Source organism: Hyalella azteca, unplaced genomic scaffold, assembly GCF_000764305.2.
Source record: "Hyalella azteca isolate HAZT.00-mixed unplaced genomic scaffold, Hazt_2.0.2 contig980, whole genome shotgun sequence".
In the NCBI taxonomy this organism is placed as follows: domain Eukaryota; kingdom Metazoa; phylum Arthropoda; class Malacostraca; order Amphipoda; family Hyalellidae; genus Hyalella; species Hyalella azteca.
The window spans coordinates 142,941-165,799 of record NW_025931313.1 but is presented as its reverse complement, the minus strand read 5'-3'; the positions used below and the strand labels follow the sequence as shown (position 1 = coordinate 165,799).

The window sequence follows — 22,859 nt, the reverse complement described above, 5'->3', positions numbered from 1 at the left end:
GGCCAAGACCTAGTGTTTTTGCAGTATTTCGACACGCAAATGTATGACGTCACCATTTCAACCATCAATGAACGCATGGAACTAAAACAAAGCTTAATATAAAGGAAAAACTAGAGAAGTGACGGAATTACCTATGATGTCGGAATATACCGCGTTTACCCTAGGAATTGGTGAAATGGAGTAATGGACCAGATTTATTTAAAAGTGTTGTTGTTTAATTCTCAGGTAAATTGAATTCTTTGTGATTTTTCACTTTGGCGCAGCCCCACACTCAGGATGATGTATGTTTTCGGTGAATTTTCCTGTGCATTTTCATTTTTTTTAAGCTATTGCTGTGCACAGTTGGCGCAATGTAATGAAAATTGATTATCTTTGCGTACGTGTTCGCGCAATCCCGGCCATCTTTATTTTAGAAGAAATTTTCTCCAAAGTCATATGGCAACACTGTTTACATTTTGTATGTATAACAGCCGCAGTTTACGATTACCGTACGTTCCGTATCCGACAAGGCGGACAACCGGAAGAGTCAGAAGTAACCCGGACATGTCTTACATTTTATTATTGTCAGTTCGACTCGCGTAGTCAATATACTCGCGTATATTGTCGACTAAAATCGTAGAACTATTTTAGCTTTCGTACGGTGCATTTTTTTACCAACGTAGTACGGCGCACCGCGCAGGTCGTTAAAATGACAAAATAAATTCCCGCGCACCTGGCACATCTTCCTGACCATGGGCCTTAGCCTAGTACTAAAATCTTGTGGCTCTAAACCGGTGGTTCCCAAACTTTTCTAGGCTGGCACCCACTTTGGCTCCTCAGTGAATCTCTAGCGCCCCTCCACTGACAGACACATATAAAAACAAACGCCTCTTTCTTGATATTCAGTATGCTGCAATTTTGAAAGAGAAAGGTTAACCCTTTAGCGGGCAAGCATTGAAATAATCCAGAAATTAAAATTTCAGAAACCATTTCAAGATAGTAAAAAGTATCCTACAATATATTTATTTCTATGAATTTTTGCAAATTTTGCCTATTGAAGGCAGAAGGTTTAAATCGCACTTGAAGAATTCAATAAATGTGATCAGTACACAAAATTTTTCTTTATAATTAAAATTCAGTCTATGCAAATTAAAAAATAGAAACATAACAATTTAATTTAATTAAATTTAATCAAGTTGCCAAAATAAATAAATATATATATTTATACTTCCACATTCCACCTTTTGAAGAAAATGCGGAAAGAGCGTCAGTTCCATTGTCCGAGTCAAAACCTTCATTTAAATGCTCATATTTCAATTTGTGGAGTTTGCAGCTGGTGATGCTATAGATAGAACGATGGTCAGATAATTAGTGATTGACTGAGGCATTATAAGGATGCCTCAAAAACAAACAGGAAGCCGTGGTGATGCTTTTTGTGACGCGATTTCAAGTGATCATATATGGTAACTTACCCGTGAAGGGGTTAAACACAGATCTTTCCAGAGGGCCCCCACAGGTCTTTCCACCGCCTCCAGGGGGGCAATATTACCCACTTTGGGAACCACTGATCTAAACTAAAGTTGTCGAGTAATATATTGATTATATTCTCAATTATTTACAATTACAAATATATACCATCAAATGGGGTAAAAAGGGACAGGTGGGGTAAATTGGGACGCGCGTTCCACATTTTTTAGAAATGTTGTAGCAGCTAAACTAATTAAAATATTGCAAAACTAAAAATAGTGGTGTAAACTTCAAACATTTTTACTATCTATAATGTATAAAGCTAGTCAAGAAATCAAACATTTACTATCTAAAAAATTGCTGAAAAAAAGTTTGAAAAGTGCAATTTTGGAAAAGTACTTCTACTAAGGTCTGGAGCAAAAAAAATATTCGCCATATTAAAAAATTTCACTTGCATAAAAGTTGCACACAGGTGTCAGCTTGAAAACGCAATTGATGGAATTTGCCAATCTAATTAAAAAAAATGGCAGCCATTTCCATGCAACGGGGTAATAAGGGACACCCCCCGGGGTAATAAGGGACACCCCCCGGGGTTATAAGGGACACCCCCCGTGGTAATAAGGGACACCCCCCGGAGTAATTAGGGACAACCCTTGGGGTAATTAGGGACAACCCTAAAGCATGTTTACAGCAGATCCTATGTTAGCAAAGGCCAGAGTTAAGATAAATACCGTATGAGTTAATCGCAAAGATTTTTGCTTAAATTTTCAATTTAAGCAAAAATCTAAATTTAAATTTAAATAAAATCTTCTTGAGGAGCAGAAGAGCCTGGATATTAGGCAGAACTCCTAACATCCAGGTCACTGAATGCAATGGTCACTCCCTAAAGAAGCTTGTTGAGCCCCTTGTTGTTATGTTACATCTAAAAGGAAAAGGAGGACTTTGGAGTACTGCTGGTAATATGTGAGCACACTCTGCATGCTTCAAACGTTTAAAATTGAGTTTTATTTCAAGTGTCTCTTTTTACCCCATTTCCAGATAAATTCAGGAGCCTTTTATATTGCATCAAGCACCTTATAAATAGCATATGGAATTTTTTGAAGATGCCATTCAATAGCCCTCGCAAAGAGCTATAAAATGAGCCTAAACTTGTTTATGAAATGTTTCATGCTAAGAAGTTATTAACAAAAAACGCTCAAAACCATCCCTTTTTACCCCGTTTGATGGTAATAATTTCATATATCATGATATAAATATGCACTTTCATTAATAATAGGGTGGGAGATAATTCATCTACTATGAACAGAGTGCAATTAAACAATTGTAGGATTGGCTGTACTTCTTGGTCTTGCCGAAGGGAGCCCGGTTTTGGTTCCCGCCTTAGGAGATAGGGAGGGGTGACTTCTTGAGACAAAACTTCTGACTCACCAAAGTTAGGAATTTAAATATTTAAATTTTAGATCAAAGTTAAATAACAAATGGTCACCTAAAATTTCCCATATTAAATTTAAAGTTAACTTCAATTAAATAATCTTAAACTTGGATATTTTTTGTGATTTCATACCGTAAAATGGGGTTACTTTGACCGGCGGAGTTACTTTGACACTTTTAGTTTTTTAACAAAAACCCCCAAAACTCAAAAACGATTTGACATAGAAAAATTTTGTCAATGGCCATCAAAGGCCTAATACGGAGGCTACGTAACACAATAGAAAGATTTAAAAAGTTTGCATATCTAATAGGTTGAAAAATTAATAATGTGACCCACGAAAAAGAGCTATTATTTAAAGCCTGTCAGAGTACCCCCTCCAATTTTTTTATTTTTTGGTAAAATAACTCCAGGATTTGATGCATTGTAGTAGAACTCTTCTAGTTACATATGCAAAAGACAAATTTTATTTACATCAAAACTATGAGAGGCAGGAGCCAGCAATTTATGGTGAGTAAAGCTAGAGTATGGACCTGTATTTTGCACATTTCAATTTAAGTTTAACTTATCTAGTAAAAAAATGGCATTATTTCGAAATAAAAAAGTGGTCAAAGTTACCCCGTTTTACGGTATTCAGAATGAAGTATAACTTAACAAGTGTCAATTGGCAATGTAGCAAGTTGGAGCAAGTCTGCATTTTGTTGGAGTTGGCAGAGTGAAACAATAGAAAATACAGGTATACAATGCAACATACACAAATTGCAATCCACTAAGTAGATTCAAAAATCTTACTTCCATAGGTTGCAAAAATGCCAACAATGATTTTCCGAGTATAAAGCTGTTTGAATGGTTTTCACAAGCATGGAGTCAGATAAACAAATCAAAACCTGAAAGTAGTACAAATGATAAAATGGTTTCAGTAATACTGAAGCCAGGAACTGAATCTACTATTAATGAGTTCTGTCAAAATCATCTTCAGATAATCATAATCCAGCCAAGAGATGATTACAAAGAATTATGGAAGTTGGCTATGATATTCTTCTTAGTAATGAGCCAAAAGATGTTCATATTAAAGCTCCCAGTGACTATCACAGAGCCTGTGGGAGGGCAAAAATAGTATACCATCAAATGGGGTAATAAGGGACGGTTTTGAGCATTTTTTGTTAATAACTTCTTACCCTGAAACATTACAAGTTTGGGCTCATTTTAAAGGTATTTGCAAGGGCTATTGTATGGCTTCTCTGAAAAAATTCCATATGTTTGTATTTGTAAAGTGCCAGTCGCAAAATAAAAGCCTTCTGAACTAACCCTGGGAATGGGGTAATAAGGGACACTTGAAATGAAATTAATTTTAAAATGTTTGAAGCATGCAGAGTGTACTCATCCATTACTAACAGTAATCTGAAATCATCCTGTTCCTCTGTAGATGATGTAGATGTAGAATAAATGATATTTTCTGTGATTTTTACTTGTTTTTCCTTTATTGATATGATATTACCTCATCCATACATTACCGTATTATTGATGTGATATTACCTAATCCATGGACTTGCCATTGAGCGTTGACAACAACCTTGTTCACTGCAAGCTTCAAATAAGCAGCTATGTAGCATTTCTTCTGTATCTAAGCTTACAGGATGGCTTGTAATTTTGCACCATTTTAATTGAGTCAAGATAATTCACTATAGCAAAAAAGATTGTAGGAAAAACATGACTGAAACAGAAAAGAATATTTGAGTGACAACCATCATATTTTTTTGAGAAAAAATCATAGTTTTGGTTAATTAATTTTCATGTTATGTTGCCTGGCAAATAATTCTATCTATGACTTTCTCTGCACAATTTTGTGATGACCAATAAGGCATTAATTTTTTGTTAAGTGAAATTATTTTTATTGAGCAAGGTAAATGTTATCAAAATTCTTTGTTGTTAATTGATTATTTTGTTAACTGGAGCCTTTGCTAACCAAGGTTCCACTGTAAATGCATTTTGGAAGGTGTCCCTTATTACCTTGTAGGGCGGAAATGACTACAAGAGACAAAAAACTTTATTATCATAAACGGCTCTTATGAAGGAGTTTCTACTTTTTAATTGTTGTGGCATGTGTGCCACAAAAACATGTCTTGTCAAAACCCAGTAAAAACATTCCTGCACCTAGAGTTGTATCTCTGGATGATAGAACTGTGTCTGAGTTGACTCTGTCAAACTCCATCTCGGCTAACACACAAAAGTTTTTGGGTCAATGCAAATTAAAACTGACTTCCTACAGCAGGAGCCTGACACCTGGAACAGCATTGAATAGTACTGCATCAGTTGCCAAAAAGTGCAGGAGCTAAAAATTGTAAATGGTGATGCAGAACGTAGTATTTCTTTGATAACAAACTGCAACTACAAGTTGGCCAACAAAGAGGAATGAGAGCAGTACCTGCTTCAGGTCGTTGCATGTCATTTCCAACTGTTTCCTGTGTCCAAGAAATCTCTTATTATTGATAAAATTTCAAGTGACTAAACCAATTGTACTTTATTAGCAACTTACTGGAATTGATTTAAGCTTCATTTGTATGAACTCAAAATTCATTTTGCAACCACTAAATGGAGTTGGATTATTAAAATTTTAGGTTTATGTTCTCTGCTTCTCCCTATGTAGGTTAACAAATCTGGCCCAAGAGACCAGCAAAAATCCAAAATAATTTTTGGTTGGAACACTAATGTATATATTTATTCCATTCCTGTGTGGGAGTTGATATATTGAGAGTTATGGTTTCAATTTTTTAAATGTATAAAGAAATGATTATTTTTGAGATGACTTTTAAAAACTAATGCAGGCTAAAATATACATTTTTCTAAATTTTCTTGTATGAAATTAAGATGGAGACATAAGAATGGGAAAAAATGTTAACAAGTTCATGTATTTTTTTCATATATACTGGTAGCTTTTGCCTGACTTTCAAGTTTTGTGTGTTAGGGCCTGGCAGAGTCAAATTCTGGAAGGTTAATATTCAAACAAGCATCTTTAGGGCTGAGGTAGTTTTGGCTATCAATTACCAGTTATAGTTGTAACACTTTAAGCTCACAAATTCAACCTTGGATTACAATAGGTGAACTTTCCATAACATTATTTTGGTAAGATTTCTTCTCTACACTACAATCCAGATCCATTGTTTCAGTTGGATCTATTTGAGCTCCTCCATTTTAGTGGTTGTTGTCTGATGTGTTCAGGCATAGAAAATATCTATTTTCTAAGATGCAATTGAGCTTTCCTGCAAGATCTCTGCTAGATATGTCTCCTATGTAACATTATAAACTACATGATTGAGCCAAAAAATGTGAAATTAATATTAAATATATGCATGGCTCTGGAGATTCAATATATTAGTAAATATTTCTGATCAGATGTTCTTGGGTTGACTTTATTCTTACTTCATGGTACGTATGAAGTTCATCCATCTCGTATATGTATAATACAGTACTTGCTTAGTATAATATATATGTATACTTCCTCATTATTTGTCTTATTTTCAGGGTTTCTTATCTCAAATATTAAAGAAGCTGTGAATTCTACAGAATAAATATATGAATGACTTGTTAGGTGCTGCTAAGTTGATTGATTAGTCAGTTTTTTTCTAAATTCAATGAGGATGGTAGAGCCAAATCTCAATAATTCTGAACAAAGGATACTGACTCACAGTAAAATGTTCCAGCTGAACAGAACTGACATGTCTCGCAAGATAGACCAATCTCGCTTGGTGCTCGTGACTGGAGGCAGAAATGCTATGATGAGTCACACCCCCAGTCCTCTTGACGCCAGCCCTGGTCTTGTGATGGACCATCAGACCAACAGTCCATTAGACCTGAACTCTGGTGGAGACAGACCTGGTCCTGAAGATGGGGACAGTTCTAGCCTATGTACAGAAGGAGGTAACGGGACCTCTGGTGTGGTGGGAGGCATGCCACCAGCCTCCTCTTATCTCACTCTAGCAGCCGATGATAGGCATCATCACTCCTCAGGTTTGTGCCTTTTGTTTTCCTTCTTATTGTTTTGCATTCAAATATATTTCCATGGTAAATTTCTTCTCCAAAACAATTTATTTTGTTATTCTAATACTAATTCCAATGCAATGTTTGAAGAAAAACATGAGTCATCTTCAGAAAACTATATATATTCACTCTCAAAATGGTCAATTGATGATGGATATAGGTATACAAATGATTTTTATATTCTTTCCAAATTATCCAGAGACTTGCAGTGTCAATAAATAACATAAATGAAGTTAATTTGTTTACAGACATTGTAAAAAAATATTTGAATTCTGTGAGTATTACCTATATTCACTTCGTCTCATGCTGGGTACATAAATTCACTAACAAATAAAATTTTTATTATTCTTCTTGTTAAAACTTGGATTATATTAGTGCAACAATAATTTTTAGTTTTTTTACATGTTATGGAGGTAGCTTAGTATTGAGAGATTAACAGTTTTTTTTTTTTGCAGGTGCCAGTAACTCCAGCATATCAAACTCGTGTGGCAACTCAAGCAGCTTGCTTCTCACGTCAGATGTTGACCCTCCTCACTCAAACCTCTCCAACAACTCCATCAGCAGCTCCATAAATCTCTCTAACAACGGCACCATCAATTTATCCTCTAATAACTCCATTAATTTATCTACAAATCAAGTCAATATAAGTGAGGCTAACATGAATCTCGCCCCAAATAACTCTCTTAATTTAAGCACTGGCTCAATGTCTCATCACCAGCAACATCACCATCACCACCACCATCACCACCTCAGCAATAATTCACAAAGTCACAATGCATATGACACTCTTGAATATATGAGTTCAGAAGTGCCACTTGAAGGTGAAAACAGCCCCAAATTTTCTGATGCTCTTGATACAATGGAGAATGTTTCTTTCGTGGACATGAATGATCCCAACATTTATTTTGAGCAGATAACGTCAAGCAGTGGCAGTGTAGGTAATTTAGTGGCCATATCCCAGGGCAACTCTAGTAATGTTAACAATAATGCCACTAACATCAGTCAATCAAACCATATACTGAACCTGCACAATGCAGGCAATGGTGGCATCACAGTTGCAACAAGTGGTGTAGTGGGGTCTTCTCATCACAAGCAAGAATATCAAACTCCTAAATCTCAGCTGTTAGAAAGAGCTTACACAGACTACCTCATTCAACATTCTAATGCCGCCAATGCTGGGTCTAGCTCTACTCCTGGTGATGTAGCAGATGCTGGCAGCACACCTACCAGCACAGATGATTGTGCTGATATGACTACACATCAAATGCTTACCATCAACTCCATCAATTCAATAGACAGCAATGATCCAGACTTAGCTGACTTAGGAAGCTTCAGGAAGTCTCGCTATGATGTTGGTAAACGAGCATCGTCAGTGTTGTTGGATGATGACACTCTGCAGGTGCAAGTTCACCATACTGTAGATCAGCACATGAAAGGCCAGCAAATCATCAATAAATCAGGGAGTAATGGCATGAACGCTCTATTGAGGCAACAGGATGTGCAGAGGCAGCACCAAGCTGTTCAGTCTTCCCTCCCACATAACCATTTCAAGTTAACGCAAAGTCAATTAATGTCAAACCACAAGAATCTTATGAATGACGACTTCAGGATTGGTGGTAACGGAAAGATGATGGACCAGGGACGATCTAAACAGTATGCTATGACCATGACTTCTGAGCCTAATCAAATGGACTCCTTTAGATTATTTCACAATGGAAATTTACAATTGCTCAGTGACGACCAGCAATTGTTACAGGAGCAAACCCTACCTCAGCAGCAGCACGTGCCAATGACACAATTACAGCAACTCAGACTCCACCCTGTGAATTCTCAAGAGGAATCTGATCCGTTGAACAATTTGTATGTGGATAAAAATTCTGATCCTCTACATATTCCTGACAATCCTCCTCAACAGGGCATTTCCCAAACATTGCACCACAATCATACGTATGAGAAGCTTCACACATCTCCTGTGCTGCAGCTACACCCGCAGCCTGCAATGCATCTGCAACAGAAGCGTGTACCTATGAAGCTTCTGCCTGAGAGCTCTGTCATGCAGCAACATATTAATAACACAAATAATAATACAAATGCTAATAAAGTGCAACAAGACCTCAATGTCTTGCACCAAATGACGGCCATGGAGTGTGAACAACCACTGCAGCAGCAGCAAGACCAGCATGCTTCCTTGCAACCACAGTCTCATTCATGTGATGGTCTTCAACAAGCACCTCAATTCATGGTACAAAAAGTCAATCATAAGCAGGCATTAAAGAACAGCAATCAATTCCGTGTTTGGCAATCACAGCAGCAAATTCGGCTGCAGCAGAAATCTAATTCAATGACTCCCAATAGTCTACCAAGAGCACCACAACAGCAGCAGCCACAACAGCAACAGCAGTTGGTTCGTGCCACCTGCAGTACTTCTAACAATGTAAACATTGTCCACAATAATAATAATAATAACAATAATAGCGGCATGAACAAAAACTCGTCTGTGCTGATGTCTAGAAGTGGTCGTATCATCAGACGACGACCAGAGTATGTTGAGTATGTCAACAATCAGGTCCACAAAGAAGACTCGGACGATATTGATGATGAAGATCCTATAAAGTTTTCTCACTCATCCACACCAACTCAGCGGACACAATCCCCTTCCCTCCATAAACTGCAGGGCTACAACCAGCAGACCTGTGATGTCACACCTTCCTATCCTGATCATGAAATTCTCGGCGAAGTTGTTTTCAAGACTGAGATTAAACACAGTGATATTGACTCTGGGATGATACTGGATGACATTGATTACGTAGATAATTCTAATGATGAGGACATGGATGATTCTGTTGCATATGGTATTGATGGAAAGAAATCCCTTCCTCATAAAAAGCGTATACCTAAAAAATTAAAGAATTCCAAGAAACTCACCAAATGTTATAAATGTTCAACATGCAATGAGCAGTTGACAAGTTTTCAGCAATATCAACAGCACAAACAGGCCCACGCGCTGCAAGTAACCAAGACCAAGAGTCATATCTGTGAGCTGTGCAACAAATCTTTTGATTTACAGCTAAAATTCTTTGAGCATCTCAAAAGTCACTACGAGCCTGCCAAGAAGCACAAGTGTGAGGTATGTACCGGCGAGTTTGACACACCCATTGGACTGCAGGAACATTCTCAGGTTCACCAACGGGAACACTTTCAGTGCAAGATTTGCAACAAAACCTTCCGGAAAGAAGTGCTTCTTACTAACCACGTGAATTCTGAGCATTTCTCAAACGAGTTTGATTCAAGTGAACTGGAGGAGAAAGTATATACGTGTTCTGTGTGTCCCAAAAGCTTCCATAACCAAGTTGCTCTCGACTGCCACGTCTCAACTGATCATTTTGACAATCCTCCTGAGTACAACTGTGAAGACTGCTATCAGGTACGTCTCGTATTGCACTTTCACTTGCAAGCCATGCTTATTGAGTTATTGCTAACCACATGTCTTCAAACCAAGAATAATGCATCTTGTAATGATTCTGTAGAACCCTAACATCTAGAGCGCTAAAACTGGATATGTGATATCTTGTATTGTCTTAATGACGACAGGCGTCAGATGAAAATTAATTGCAATGCCCAATCACCTGGGCTTTTGTACTGCTTTCTCGAATATTAGTCATCTACCAATGCTAACAGCTCTCATCTGAGTACAACCTTCCACTATTAATTATATTCTTATTGAACTTTGTTGCAGTATTTGAAATACTTCTTTGAATGTTACCCAAACAGAAGGGATGTCTGCATGTATCAGAAGCTGGCCTGACTCTGTTTTATACAATTGAGTGTTGCAGGCATTCGAGAGCCGCCTCAAACTCGCCACGCACCGTAAACACGAACACAAAGAGGAACCCCTAAACACCAGCCCATTAGGCTCCACTAATGTCGCCAGAACTCCTGCGGGCGTCACACCTAAAGCCACCTCTACAAGTAAGAAGAAATCTTCCAAGACGACCAAGGCTGCTAAGGGCGGCCATCAGTGCAGTGAATGTCCCAGGATATTCCAGCACAAGAATTCCTTGACCTATCATATGCGAGGTCACACAGGTGAGTTATTCTTTCATTTCTGATATCAAATCATTTTAGCACTTATTTGAAAACCGATAGTTGATTCAGAATTTCGAGTTATATTTCTTGATAATCGAATCAACAAGTTTTGGACTGTGATTAAAATGAACAAAGTAATGACTAAAGATATATTGAGGTTTTGAAAAGTTATTCTCAAGAGTTAATGAGGTTATCATTAATTCTCTGAAAACTACAAATTATTATATTCTAAACCTGCCTCTATTATTACGGGAGAACGACCACATCTATGTTATCAATGTGACAAGAGGTCTTTTGTGGCATAATTATGTTGATATTTATTATTATTTATTATTATTTATTATATCCTAAACATGCCCCTATTATCACAGGAGAACGACCACATCCCTGCAATCAGTGCGACAAGAGATTTTTTGCTGCGAGTGCCCTGAAGGTGCACCTGCGCGTACACTCCGGGGAGCGGCCTTACGAGTGCAAGAAGTGTGGCAAAAACTTCAGGCAATATGGCGACCTTAAATACCATCTCACGTCGGTGCACTCTGATGAAAGGTTAGTGAGGAAAACAAGTAGGTTTCGTGCATTGTTCGAAATATCAGTGAAAAAACGGTCTCACCGGCGATCTAGTGGACATTCGCACAAGGAAAACAAACGGTATCGCCGTTTTTCTTCAAATGTGGTACAGGTTTCTTGTGTTACATCGGAAAAAACAGCGTCGTTGTAGCCAGTTGGCCACTAAAATGCCAGTCAGACCGTTTTACGGCGTTTTTTGAAAAATGCAAAAATGAAAATAGCTTCACTTATGACCAGTGCAGGAATTGTTTGACAGAGATAACTAAATTCGTTTCACTAATAGTATTAGCCACCACTTGATCTTGATGGCATCATGCATCTCCGTTACCTACTCTACCAGTATACAAAAATGAAGCGATCTCTAAAATATGATAACCTTATTGCGCAAATGTCAAGCTTTCCCTTTTAAATCCTCACAGTATAAAAGTGTCTTCCGCACAGTGAGAATTTCAAGTTTGAAAGTATTTTCCTCACTGAATTATTCTGAACCGAAGTGTATGACAGAACCAAAATATATTTCTAACTGTAAAAGTAGCATGAGTGGAAGCACTGCAATAAAGCACTGCCCACTAAAGTGCCGCTTTAAAGTACTGCATTGTAAAGCACTGCAATAAAGCACTGCCCACTAAAGTGCCGCTTTAAAGTACCGCATGGTAAAGCACTGCAATAAAGCACTGCCCACTAAAGTGCCGCTTTAAAGTACTGCATGGTAAAGCACTGCAATAAAGCACTGCGCACTAAAGCGCCGCTTTAAAGTACCGCATGGTAAAGCACTGCAATAAAGTATCACATACCCTCAGGTCGTTCCAGTGCGAGTACTGCGGCAAGGCGTTCAAGCGGAAGTACTGCCTCGTGGTCCACCGCCGCATCCACACCAACGAGAAGAACTACAAGTGTGAGCAGTGCCAGAAGTCGTTCCGTGCCGCGTCATACCTTCAGAACCACCTTCTCACTCATACCGGTCAGTGTGGGTTCTTTTCACGTACTCAAACTGGTTCCTTTTGCAGGTTCCACGTTCATGCAGGTTCCTTTTAGCGCATTTTCTCATTTAAGGAAAAAAGACGCTATTGTGCTTGCCATGTCAGTCCGTCTGTCTGTCCGTGACTTCATGGACGGACGAACGAGAAAATGCGCTCTCTGTCACTCACTGCAGTGAGTACTGAGTTATATTTTTCTCCTTCTTTGTTCTAATTTTACATGTCCTTTTGGTTGATTTCCTATTCGGCAGGTTTCATTTGGTTCAGTTCGAATTTTGCATGTTCATTTTGGTTGATTTCGCATTCGGCAGGTTCTGCTTCATTCATTTCGAGTTTGTCACGCATTTTTTGGTTCATTTTACACTTGCACCTCCTCACGCACACATGTTACGTTTGCAACATTTTGCATTAGCTAATTTTCTTCTCTTACTAGATGAGCATTTATGTAACTTTTATTTATCATTTACCCTTGTTAGACAAGTTATGGACAAATGTAACACGTACGATTGTAACGTTGCAAAATTATTAGGCAGTCTGACAAGAGTTAACAATCTTCTTTAATTCGATTTAGAATTTATATATTTTGGATGCATAAGTCTTGAGTAAAAATGTAATGAAGAGGGATTAAATTATTAAGCACACTTGGTAAAATGCTTATGAATGAAGAATTAAATTGAGAATAAAATATAATTAAACAAGTTGTCTTTCGCAGCTTTTATAGAATAAGGGATTATTTGCCTCATAATGTCTAATTGCTAACTACTGGAAATAATGCGGTTATAAAATGGGTTTGCAATTCATTACCACATCTAACTAGGTAAATAAAGTTTTGGGCTTCTCTTCTACCTATGTCACCTCACGACTAAAAATTGGACCAAAATTTTTGAATTTTGGCTTTTCCTGTTTTTAGTCTCGTTTAAAAGCTGACATTCTGCTCTATTCAACGGTACCAAAATCATCTCTGTAAGTTGATTTATGCGTTCACGACAGATCGTGAAAGGGTGGGGGGTGGTGGAGTTCTTTCACATTTAGGATAGGCGAAAATTCCCGGTAGCATACTTAAATAGCTAGTCCACATACGATGTGCTTCAGTTATTCGCCTGCAGTTGTACGGGAGGGTTTGCGTGTCGTCGTTCACACCATCCTTGACAGGAATTGAGCTCCAGTATCGCCTAGTCTTGCATTCTTGCCACCTTGAACGCTTATTTCGAGGCGCCCGGGACTTTGTCAGGCTCTACTGAATAATTAACTTATTGTCACTGCAAACCTATCTCCTCCTACAGTTTTGAAGCTACAGCAATGAGACATATACCATTCGATTCGGAATTGAAATATCTAGAGATTCGTCGTAGCTTTTTTTCAATTTCGTTATAGTTTTGAAAATATTTTGAAAAAAGGGAAGGAAAATTGGGGAAAATCTAAAAATTTTCGAAAATTTTGGGAAAAATGCTCCCACATCCACAAAAATTCTAAATTCAAAAAAAGCTACGACGAATCTATAGATATTTTGATTGCGAATCGAATGGTACGTGTCTCATTGCTGTAACTTCAAAAATCTAGAAGGAGATAGATTTCTACAGTACCCCCTTTTTTGGTCGTTTTCTAAGAATTTCACGTTTTCTTTCATTTTTTTCGAAAAATGGACATGACTAAATGCTAGGAATTTAAAAGCAAAGAAAATAGCTAAAAATTTCACCATTTCTTATAAGTACAAAGATCCTCTCCCTGTTCTTATGCGATCATCCCTAGTTTATCAATATAGTTGTGCGCAGTGCGCATCTGCGTATGTCGGTATGACATCACGCAATTTTTATACTAGGCTTGCAGAGCATAGGGGCAGGAGTTATAGAACAGGGAACATACTTGCGCATCCCCCTCATTCAGCCGTACGTATTAATGCCGAGCAGTGCAACGTCTCGGTGTCCAATAGTAATTTTAGAGTTTTAGCCTCCACAACCGGTGTTTCTGACCTACGAATTTTAGAATCAACAGAAACCCAGTTTAAATGCTGCATTCAGTTCCTATCCTCTACAAATAGTAAATAGATAGTAATTTCTCTACACGTCATCTCATTTTTATTTCTGTTGTAAGGGATTGGATAGGATGTATATTTTTCATTTTGTTTTAGAGAGAGTTTGACGTGACCTTATAAACGTTTTCTCTTATAAGAAATGGTGAAATTTTTGGCTATTTTCATTGCTTTTAAATTCCTGGTAAATTTGCGACTTAAGCAGCCAAGTGATTTGAATAAATGCTGTCTATTTTTCTAGTTTCACATATGTGTACCAAGTTTCAGAGTGATCCGTCTGTAAACAGCCGAGATAAAATTTTGCCCAGACGCTCCCCTTAACATTAATACGTGTTGCAGGTGAACGGCCTCATCCTTGTCCTCAGTGCAACCGAGCCTTCAGGGTTCGGTCTGACATGAAACGACATCTGCAGACGCATAACAAGCAGTCCCTGACCGCCATACTTGGAGTTGCTGTGTCAGCCAACAACTCCAACCCTGCTCCATCCCCCCTGCAGCATCATAACTCCAACTCCTCCCAGCTCTCCATGAACCTTACCAGCAGCGCCCAGCTACTCACCATGTCTTCCTCCTCAGCTGCTGCTGGTGGTTCTCAGCTGTCCATGATCTCTCCCTCAGGAGGCTCACAGCTAACAATGACTTCTCCATCTGGGGGAGTCCAGCTGTCGTCTGGTGGCCAGCTGTTCATTACCTCATCTAGCAGCACCCATCACCTGAACTCACCCATGACCTCGTCTACCTCCCAGCATCACATCCTGACGACGAGTAACCCTACCGTGACCGGGAGTCACGGTACCGTGACTGGCATAACGGGGCAACTTAACCAACAGCAGCAGGGGTCTGTGGGGTCCTCGGTGTGCGTGAGCTCGGCAGGGATCGTGGATAACAGTGGGCAGCACACTCACCTCCAGCCCATCAACTTCATCAGACAAGGAAACGTGCCCTCCACGCACCACATCAAGGTTAGAGTGTGGTATTGGTAGTGTGGGTACACCATGTTGTGGTAAGAGTGTAGTGCTGGTAGTGTGGGTATACCATGTTGAGGTAAGATTGTGGTACTGGTAGTGTGGGTACACCATGTTGTGGTAAGAGTGTAGTGCTGGTAGTGTGGGTACACCATGTTGAGGTAAGAGTGTGGTGCTGGTGGTGTGGGTACATCATGTTGAGGTAAGATTGTGGTGCTGGTGGTGTGGGTACATCATGTTGAGGTAAGAGTGTGGTACTGGTGGTGTGGGTATACGTACCATGTTTTGAGGTTGGAGTGTGGTGACGATGTAGTGAAGTATGTGAGCGTTCATCATATCAGCATCAACATGTATTATTGTTTGTGTGGTGGAGTTGTGTGTGCACGAGTCATGCAAAAATGTTAATGTATATATCTGTGTACTTAAGACTCGAAGATGTCTGTTGTTACTCTGACATAAATTTCAGTATGATTGTAATAGCCATGCACTGTCTCATAAGCTTAAGTGACAAGCAATAATGTCTCACTGATGATTGTGTTGCCACAGTTCATGCAGAGTCTGGAAGGCAGCGGCGGCCAACAAAACATCGTTATTAGCGATTCTCCAGGCTTGAATTCTGAAGGTGGCTTCAAGATTTTAATAGTTCCTGCCCTTCACTCCTCGGCACGGTCCATCACCACCGCCAGACAGGTATTGTGACTACCACTACCAGTCTACCACTCTCACCAGATTTATATTAAAACTAATTCTTTATCTAAAGACTCGGCAAAAAAACTCTCATGTACTTGTGTAGGTCTCGTAAGCACCAGAGAGCACCACGGAAAGAGTCAACTAATTACAGTTCTAGCTGAAAAACATGCAAGTTCTGATAGGCGGTCAAGAGAGAGTTAGAAATTAAAGTAAAATACAAGAGGAAATGTTGATACAAATACATAGATATACAAGAAAACTATGAAGTATTGATGCAAATATATAAATATTCAAGAATACTATGAATGGGCTCTACTATACTATGTTGGGCTTGTGTTTTATTCTTTGACGTATTTATTTCTAAACGAATATTGCATAAAGAAGGCGAGAAGCACAATAAGTTGAGTTTATTTTCTGAAGTATCAACTAATCGACACGTGGTAGAACTCCAGGTGTCTTTTGGGTACATGTAGTGGATTAGTTGAAATGTGCGGTATTGAATTGAGATGAACTCTGGACTTAATATTGTTGCAATACAATTTTTCAAGAATTCCCTTTTTCGTACGTCACTTCAGTTCCTATGTTACATACATATATTTATACCTCAAATGTCAACATTGCTGTTTTCAATATTGAAGCTTCAAGAAAAGCTTTTTCCTCATCAAAAATGGTAAAAAAAAATCGACGCAAAGATCTCGCTGTGTTCATGATCTGTTGTGTCCTGAATATATTTTTTGTTATGATGCTTTTATTGATCGTCTTTTGTACTATGATGCTAAGTAAATAATGTATTTTAGGCTCTGTATTGCATAGTTTGTAATAATTAAACTTTGTACAGGGCACGCTCATTACCAATGGTGCCGCGAACAACCAACATCATGACATCACCTCCGCACCCCAGCACCACACCAACAACAACAACAACCACCACCACAGCAACCACAACCATCCTTCCTCCTGCACATCTCCTCAGGATACCACCGTTATTTATCCTGCTGGGTCAATTATCCCATCGTCTACCCTGAGTGGAGGTAACTGCGTGGTCACAACATCCGACGATGTCAACAACGATGATGTTTCTAATGGTTCATCCACCACCAACGTCATCATAATGGGTGCTGAATCTGACTCCGTTATGGCCGGTAATGAGACCATACTCTCGAGTAACGGTACCGTGCTCGCCAGTAACGGTACCGTTATCTCGAGTAACGGCACCGTTATAACGGGCGGCAGAGGTCTGCTGGATCCTGACGAGGATGGCAGCGCTGCACAGGCCGTTACTGGGGCGACTGATCAGGTAATGTATATTCCTGTAATTAAACAGTATAATTGATTAATTATTAATTAAACAGTATAATTTAAAATATTAAAATTAAATAAACAGTATAATTAATTATATATATATTTCATATAAAATTTTCATATAATTGCATATTAAACAGTCCCACATTAGCACATATGATACAATAGAGTATGAGAATAGCATATAATATGATAAAGACTATGGTAATACCATATATTATAGTAAAGAGTGCCTCAAGATTCCTATATTCATGATGGTTATATTCTTGCTCAATATATAATCTGATTTAGTAAACGTAACAAAATTATTCATGAAAGACAATGAGAGTTTAGGTTGAGACAAATTCTTCAATTGAAATTTACTCAATATTTTATGTAACCTTTTGTTGGATTTCTGTTAGTAGTTCCTCGATACTCCCTCTCGCGTTATCACAGAATTATTGAAGCCTCTTTTTTTTTTGCTGATGCTTTTCTGCTTCAAAATTTCTTCAAAAGTTTTGTATTAAATTCTCCGATTGAGAGAAGAAGTTTCGTATTAAATTCTCCGATTAAGAGAAGAAGTTTTCTATTAAATGCTCCGATTGAGAGTCTCACCGTATGTATACTTGCAGGTCTTTAGCGTGGACTCTTACCAGCAGAACTTTCTACTGAACGCCTGAAGAGAATATCGTCATCGTAAATCTACGTTTTATTTGTATCGTTAAAATCTACGTTGCATTTATAACGTTAATGAAAGAGATCATCTGTTACTGTCATATCACATGTTTTGTTCGATGTTTTTTCTCTGTCTCGGAAATATTTATCTGGGCTTTTCTTCCCTGCCAAACTGTCCATAGAAATCGAATACTCAATCAGAATATCTGAAATTCTTTGCTTCATGTCAACTTAGATTATCACGATCGTCCTTTTTTAAACTGTGTCACCTAGTGCAGCTGCTCAGTCATGATTTTCAGTGATTATATGTCATGTAACTTTGTCAGAGCCATCGTTACGATTAATATCAGGGCCATCATTCACTTTAATTTATTTCTGCTCATAAGACCACATCCACTCAGAGAAATGAGTGAGACATTGTCCAAATAACGAGGCACTTCTTGCTATTGTGTTGATTTTGCCTGGCCCCGTTTCTTACGACACAAGGGCATCTCTTTGCTCGTGCTGTGGATATGAAAGGGTCACTATGTTGAAATTGTGACCCATTCATTTTTCTGAATTTACTTCAACTGGTAATGCTAACTACGACATTAGTTCGCTTTGCAGCTCTGCTGTTATATATATTTGTGCGAGTATATTCCACACATGTCAATGATGAAGCATTATAACGTTATGTTGTAATGTTAACAGGCTAATCTATCGCTTCCGTTACTCTTATTGAATAAGTTGTTGTTATTTTGACGTTATATTGAACGTTACTGCTCCTCCTGGCCAAAGAGGCAGAACCTCTTCGGCTAGCAAGTGACTTGGAACAATGTATAATCAATATTATTTCAACATCGTTTAATCTAGGTCATTTCAACATTGTTTATTCAACGTTATTTCAGCGTTGGATGCCTAGTGGGCGCTTCAAGTAGTTCACAATCCTATGGGGTTGACTTCATAGTATTCTTGTATATTTATATATTTGTATCAACACTACATAGTATTCTTGTATATCTATGTATTTGTATCACCATTTCCTCTTGTATTTTTTGTAATTTCTAACTCCCTCTTGACCGCCTATCAGAACTTGCATGTTTTTGAGCTAGAACTGTATTTAGTTGACTACTTGCCTGGTGCTCTCTGGTGCTTACGAAAAGTTCTAAATCAAATAACATTGTTGATACTCCATGTTGTATTAAGATCATTCGAAGCTTTATTTCCTCATGTGATTTCACGACTGCGTTTCTCAGTCGTGTGTAAATAATGTCTTCTCGCCTCCTCTCCTGCAACTGAAGACATGACGAACTTCCCATTACATTTGTAATTCTGTGTACAATTTCTCATGCATTATCAACCAGTACTTGCTATTATGATATTAAGTTTTTGTACGAACCTTCAGCGGATGCCGTATTTATTTTATAAGTTTATGTCTGCATTTTATAGGCTTATATATTTTAGATACGAGCGCGGGCAGCTAGGAATTTGATTGGCTTAAGATCCAAGCTCAATTGATTTATTTAGTTACTTATTGTATTTAAATACCACAGTTGACGTATAAAAGTACCTCCTTTGTTGTATTGTTTCAGAATGAAATGTAGTGGCATCGTGTACGACTGTACGTAATAGTTACGATCATGTGTAAATTACTGATATGTTGCAAACAAATTAACGAAAGTAATTCAGGGTTAGAAAATGTACAAAAGAAGTATAATTATTTCATCTTTGGAATTAAGTTTTTTTGTAATTTGTTTAGTGTTTTATTTTGTGCTACAAGTTTGTCTTTCTGCAGAGGCAATAAATAATGCGATTTTTGCACATTCATTGCTTGGATTGAGCAGTAGTCGGTGATGAGCAGTCGTTCACTCGGCGTGATGAGGCAATTATAATGCATTAAATGTGTTAAGGAAATGCTACCATTAAGGCTTGGTTCAATTCCATGTTTTTGGGGGGCATGGAAAGCTGTTGTGTGCCGGGCGGTTGCGGGGTTAAGACGTTGATGATGTTCATCTCTGTTATTGTTAACCAATTATATTTTTTCGTTTTTTTTTATTGTTGACCGAAGTTTTTCTTCTTCGTCTGCTTCTGTTCGCCTCATTTTTCGTTTATCTGCTCTTTGAGATGCCAAACTTGCCTCTCTCTTGGCAGGTCCAGCATGCTGGTTCGTTTGAAATTTTATTCTCTTGTTGTTGAAGAATCGGTGTTGATTTCGAGAAATTTAGTCGCGCAACTTTTTCTTCATATGAGTTTCACACTTGAGGAAAAACTTTCGTGTAACAAAAATAATTATCTTGTAACATGCAAAGACTTATAACACAAACCGTGTAGTACAGACCATCTTCGTACAATGACGAGACAAACGTACCTCAATACCTGTATACATGCTACTTTATTCGTGCCACTGTACCTGTATCTTCAATACGGTAATGTTTGAATGTTATTGCGGCTGAACTATACTAGTATAATATATGTTATGGTCCTGATAATATGAACGGAATCGTACTGCTAGCTCACGAATATGCGTGCTCCGTGCAAATATTCTTGTGCGCATTGCTATATACGGCAGAAAATTTAGTCGTATTTTTGTGCACTGAATTTCAGTTTGTAAATCTATTAATTTATTAAATTAAAGTTTCGTTCGTGGGCCACAGTTTGTATGAAAAGCAGTGAATGTCTCTACGTCTATATTAAGGTTTCAAAAATGTTTCAATATACACTGCGAAATTTCCGATTACACGAGTGTGAATATTGTGTACATTTGTAACAAAGCTTTGAATTTATTTTTATACTGGCTGTTGGATGAGCGAAATATCCTACAATTAAATGTCTACGTTATCTAAGTCGTCCTTGTCATTCTTGTTGAAAAGTAAAGAATTGAGAACTTGGCCTTTCTGTTGAATTGCATGAATATCCTTCAGTGGGCACTGACAAGTGCATTGAGTACCTTCAACTTCGTGCGGGGACACTTGTTTCCAACTTTCGATTTGTCCAACATGATTAAATCAGTGTTGTTGCCAACACTATAGAATGTAAAAAATCAATGATGACTGAATAATTTTTTTTTTAATCTTCTCCCTACTTGTCACGCCTCATTATTCAATCCGTAATCACACACAAGGCACAATTTTCCTAAGAGTAATAAAATTTCAGACGTACAAAGTTGAATGCCAAATTTTCTATCTCTGCTTGTTTTGCCTTATTTATAAATATATCTTTAGTGATTGAGTGGCTTCCATTGAAGGTATACAACTTGAAAACACAGTTCAGCGATGTTGTCAGCTATATATACTAAACAATTTGGGATTTAGCAGTACAGAAAAAAATCGAAAGCCATCGATACCTGACGAGAAAAAAAAAACTTTTAGTATTACTTGACTGATTAGTTTCTAGTTCATTTCAACGTTCATTAAAAAAAACTCAATCAATAAATACGCTCTTCAAGTAACTCGGGAATCGTAAACTGCGTAAACATTATTTTATTTATACAATATTAAACTATGATTGTGCGTTTGTTCTGGTCTAAATACTCGAATACTAGCAATGTAGATAATTTAGATATCTAATTCAAATTTCTAGTTATTGGTTGTGCACTTATACTCGTACTAATTGCCATGAGGAGGATTTCATTGAATGAAATTTTTCATTCAGCTGAAGAGTCGGGAGTACGTTAAAATTTCGCTGGCCTTCATCAGCCACTTGCGACCAGCCATTCAGTCATGAATCGCAGCCAGTTCTCCTTCATGTGCGTTTGTTGCAGCCATGTCCACATTTGCGTACACTGAAACTCTACTTGGCGTTGGCTTTTCAAGTTCTCACTTCTCAGTGCCTTGTTAGAAGTGATGCGGTGTAGTGCGGTGCGTAGCTAAGCGAGTGGTGGATTACCAAAAAATTACGGCGTGGGCTATATTCAGCCCCCGCCTTCGATCATGGGATGAGGAAGGGCCGGGTTCCTCTACGAACTGTTCTACAAAATTTCATAAATCATGTGGATAGTATAGAAAAGCAAAGAATTGATGGGGAAGATTTGTACGAAAAGGAATTTCAGGTGAGCAACCACCAGCAGCTTCTCGCTGTGCGGTTCCGCAAAAAATATTCGTAATCAATGAAATTACTATTTCATTTATTGCACAGTGTCACGAATTTAAACGTGTTTTAGATTAATACATTCAAAAATCATGATAAATTTCCAGAAAACATGAAAGCTTTTAACCTTAGTTGCTGTTTCTATTCTTGGCCAACCACCTGCGCGGCTGCATCGAGATAGGTAGTTGCTGTGGCAAGATTGGAATGCCAATCCATGTTAATGTTTTGTTTATAAATTCTATTCAAGATAAAAATTACTATAATATGTCATGAATGTGTTCAAAAATTCTTTGTAGTTATAATTTATCACTGTTTTTAGTGCAAAGATCATCTTCTTGGAATAAAAATACATTTCATAATGTGATTAGCCTAAATCCCTATCAGCCTATCTCTGGTACTCTGGACCTATGGCTACAGTAGGCTATTTGGTTGATCAGATGTTGAAAAATATAATTTATTCTAAAACCTAACTGGCATTAAGTTCTATATTTTGCCTTTCATTCAAATTTTTATCACTTATTCCTGAAGTTTCACATACAAATGTGAAATGATACAATGTGATCATTGTGATGTAATAATTATTCTAACATAGTGGATGGTGCCAATTC

The 22,859-nt window shown here is 37.9% G+C and overlaps 2 protein-coding genes across 3 annotated transcripts in view; both read left to right on the top strand.

The window, feature by feature from the left end:
* Positions 1–6,396: 6,396 nt before the first annotated feature.
* Positions 6,397–21,053, top strand: LOC108680039. Its single transcript, XM_018168802.1, has 9 exons — positions 6,397–6,883; positions 7,369–10,337; positions 10,747–10,999; positions 11,371–11,548; positions 12,370–12,530; positions 14,915–15,537; positions 16,087–16,230; positions 17,069–17,527; positions 18,144–21,053. The coding sequence occupies exons 1-9, from the start codon at positions 6,508–6,510 to the stop codon at positions 18,189–18,191; spliced, it is 5,211 nt and encodes a 1,736-aa protein (XP_018024291.1). The 5' UTR covers positions 6,397–6,507; the 3' UTR covers positions 18,192–21,053.
* Positions 21,054–21,919: 866 nt separating this feature from the next.
* LOC108680035 overlaps positions 21,920–22,859 on the top strand; it is a 33,861-nt gene continuing 32,921 nt past the window's right edge. For both annotated transcript variants that reach the window (XM_047881266.1, XM_018168799.2), the window contains exon 1: positions 21,920–22,213. In XM_047881266.1, coding sequence (XP_047737222.1) covers positions 22,100–22,213 — 114 coding nt within the window. In that variant the 5' untranslated portion in view covers positions 21,920–22,099. The remainder of the gene's footprint in view (positions 22,214–22,859) is intronic.

What these genes read in the sequence shown, in the direction of transcription:
- LOC108680039 (XM_018168802.1), top strand. Translation starts at nt 6,508, where the DNA reads ATGAGGATGGTAGAGCCAAATCTCAATAATTCTGAACAAAGGATACTG. An exon ending in ACTGTGAAGACTGCTATCAG is followed by an intron (nt 10,338 to 10,746) that starts GTACGTCTCGTA and finishes TGAGTGTTGCAG; the next exon opens with GCATTCGAGAGCCGCCTCAA. An exon ending in TCGGTGCACTCTGATGAAAG is followed by an intron (nt 11,549 to 12,369) that starts GTTAGTGAGGAA and finishes ACATACCCTCAG; the next exon opens with GTCGTTCCAGTGCGAGTACT.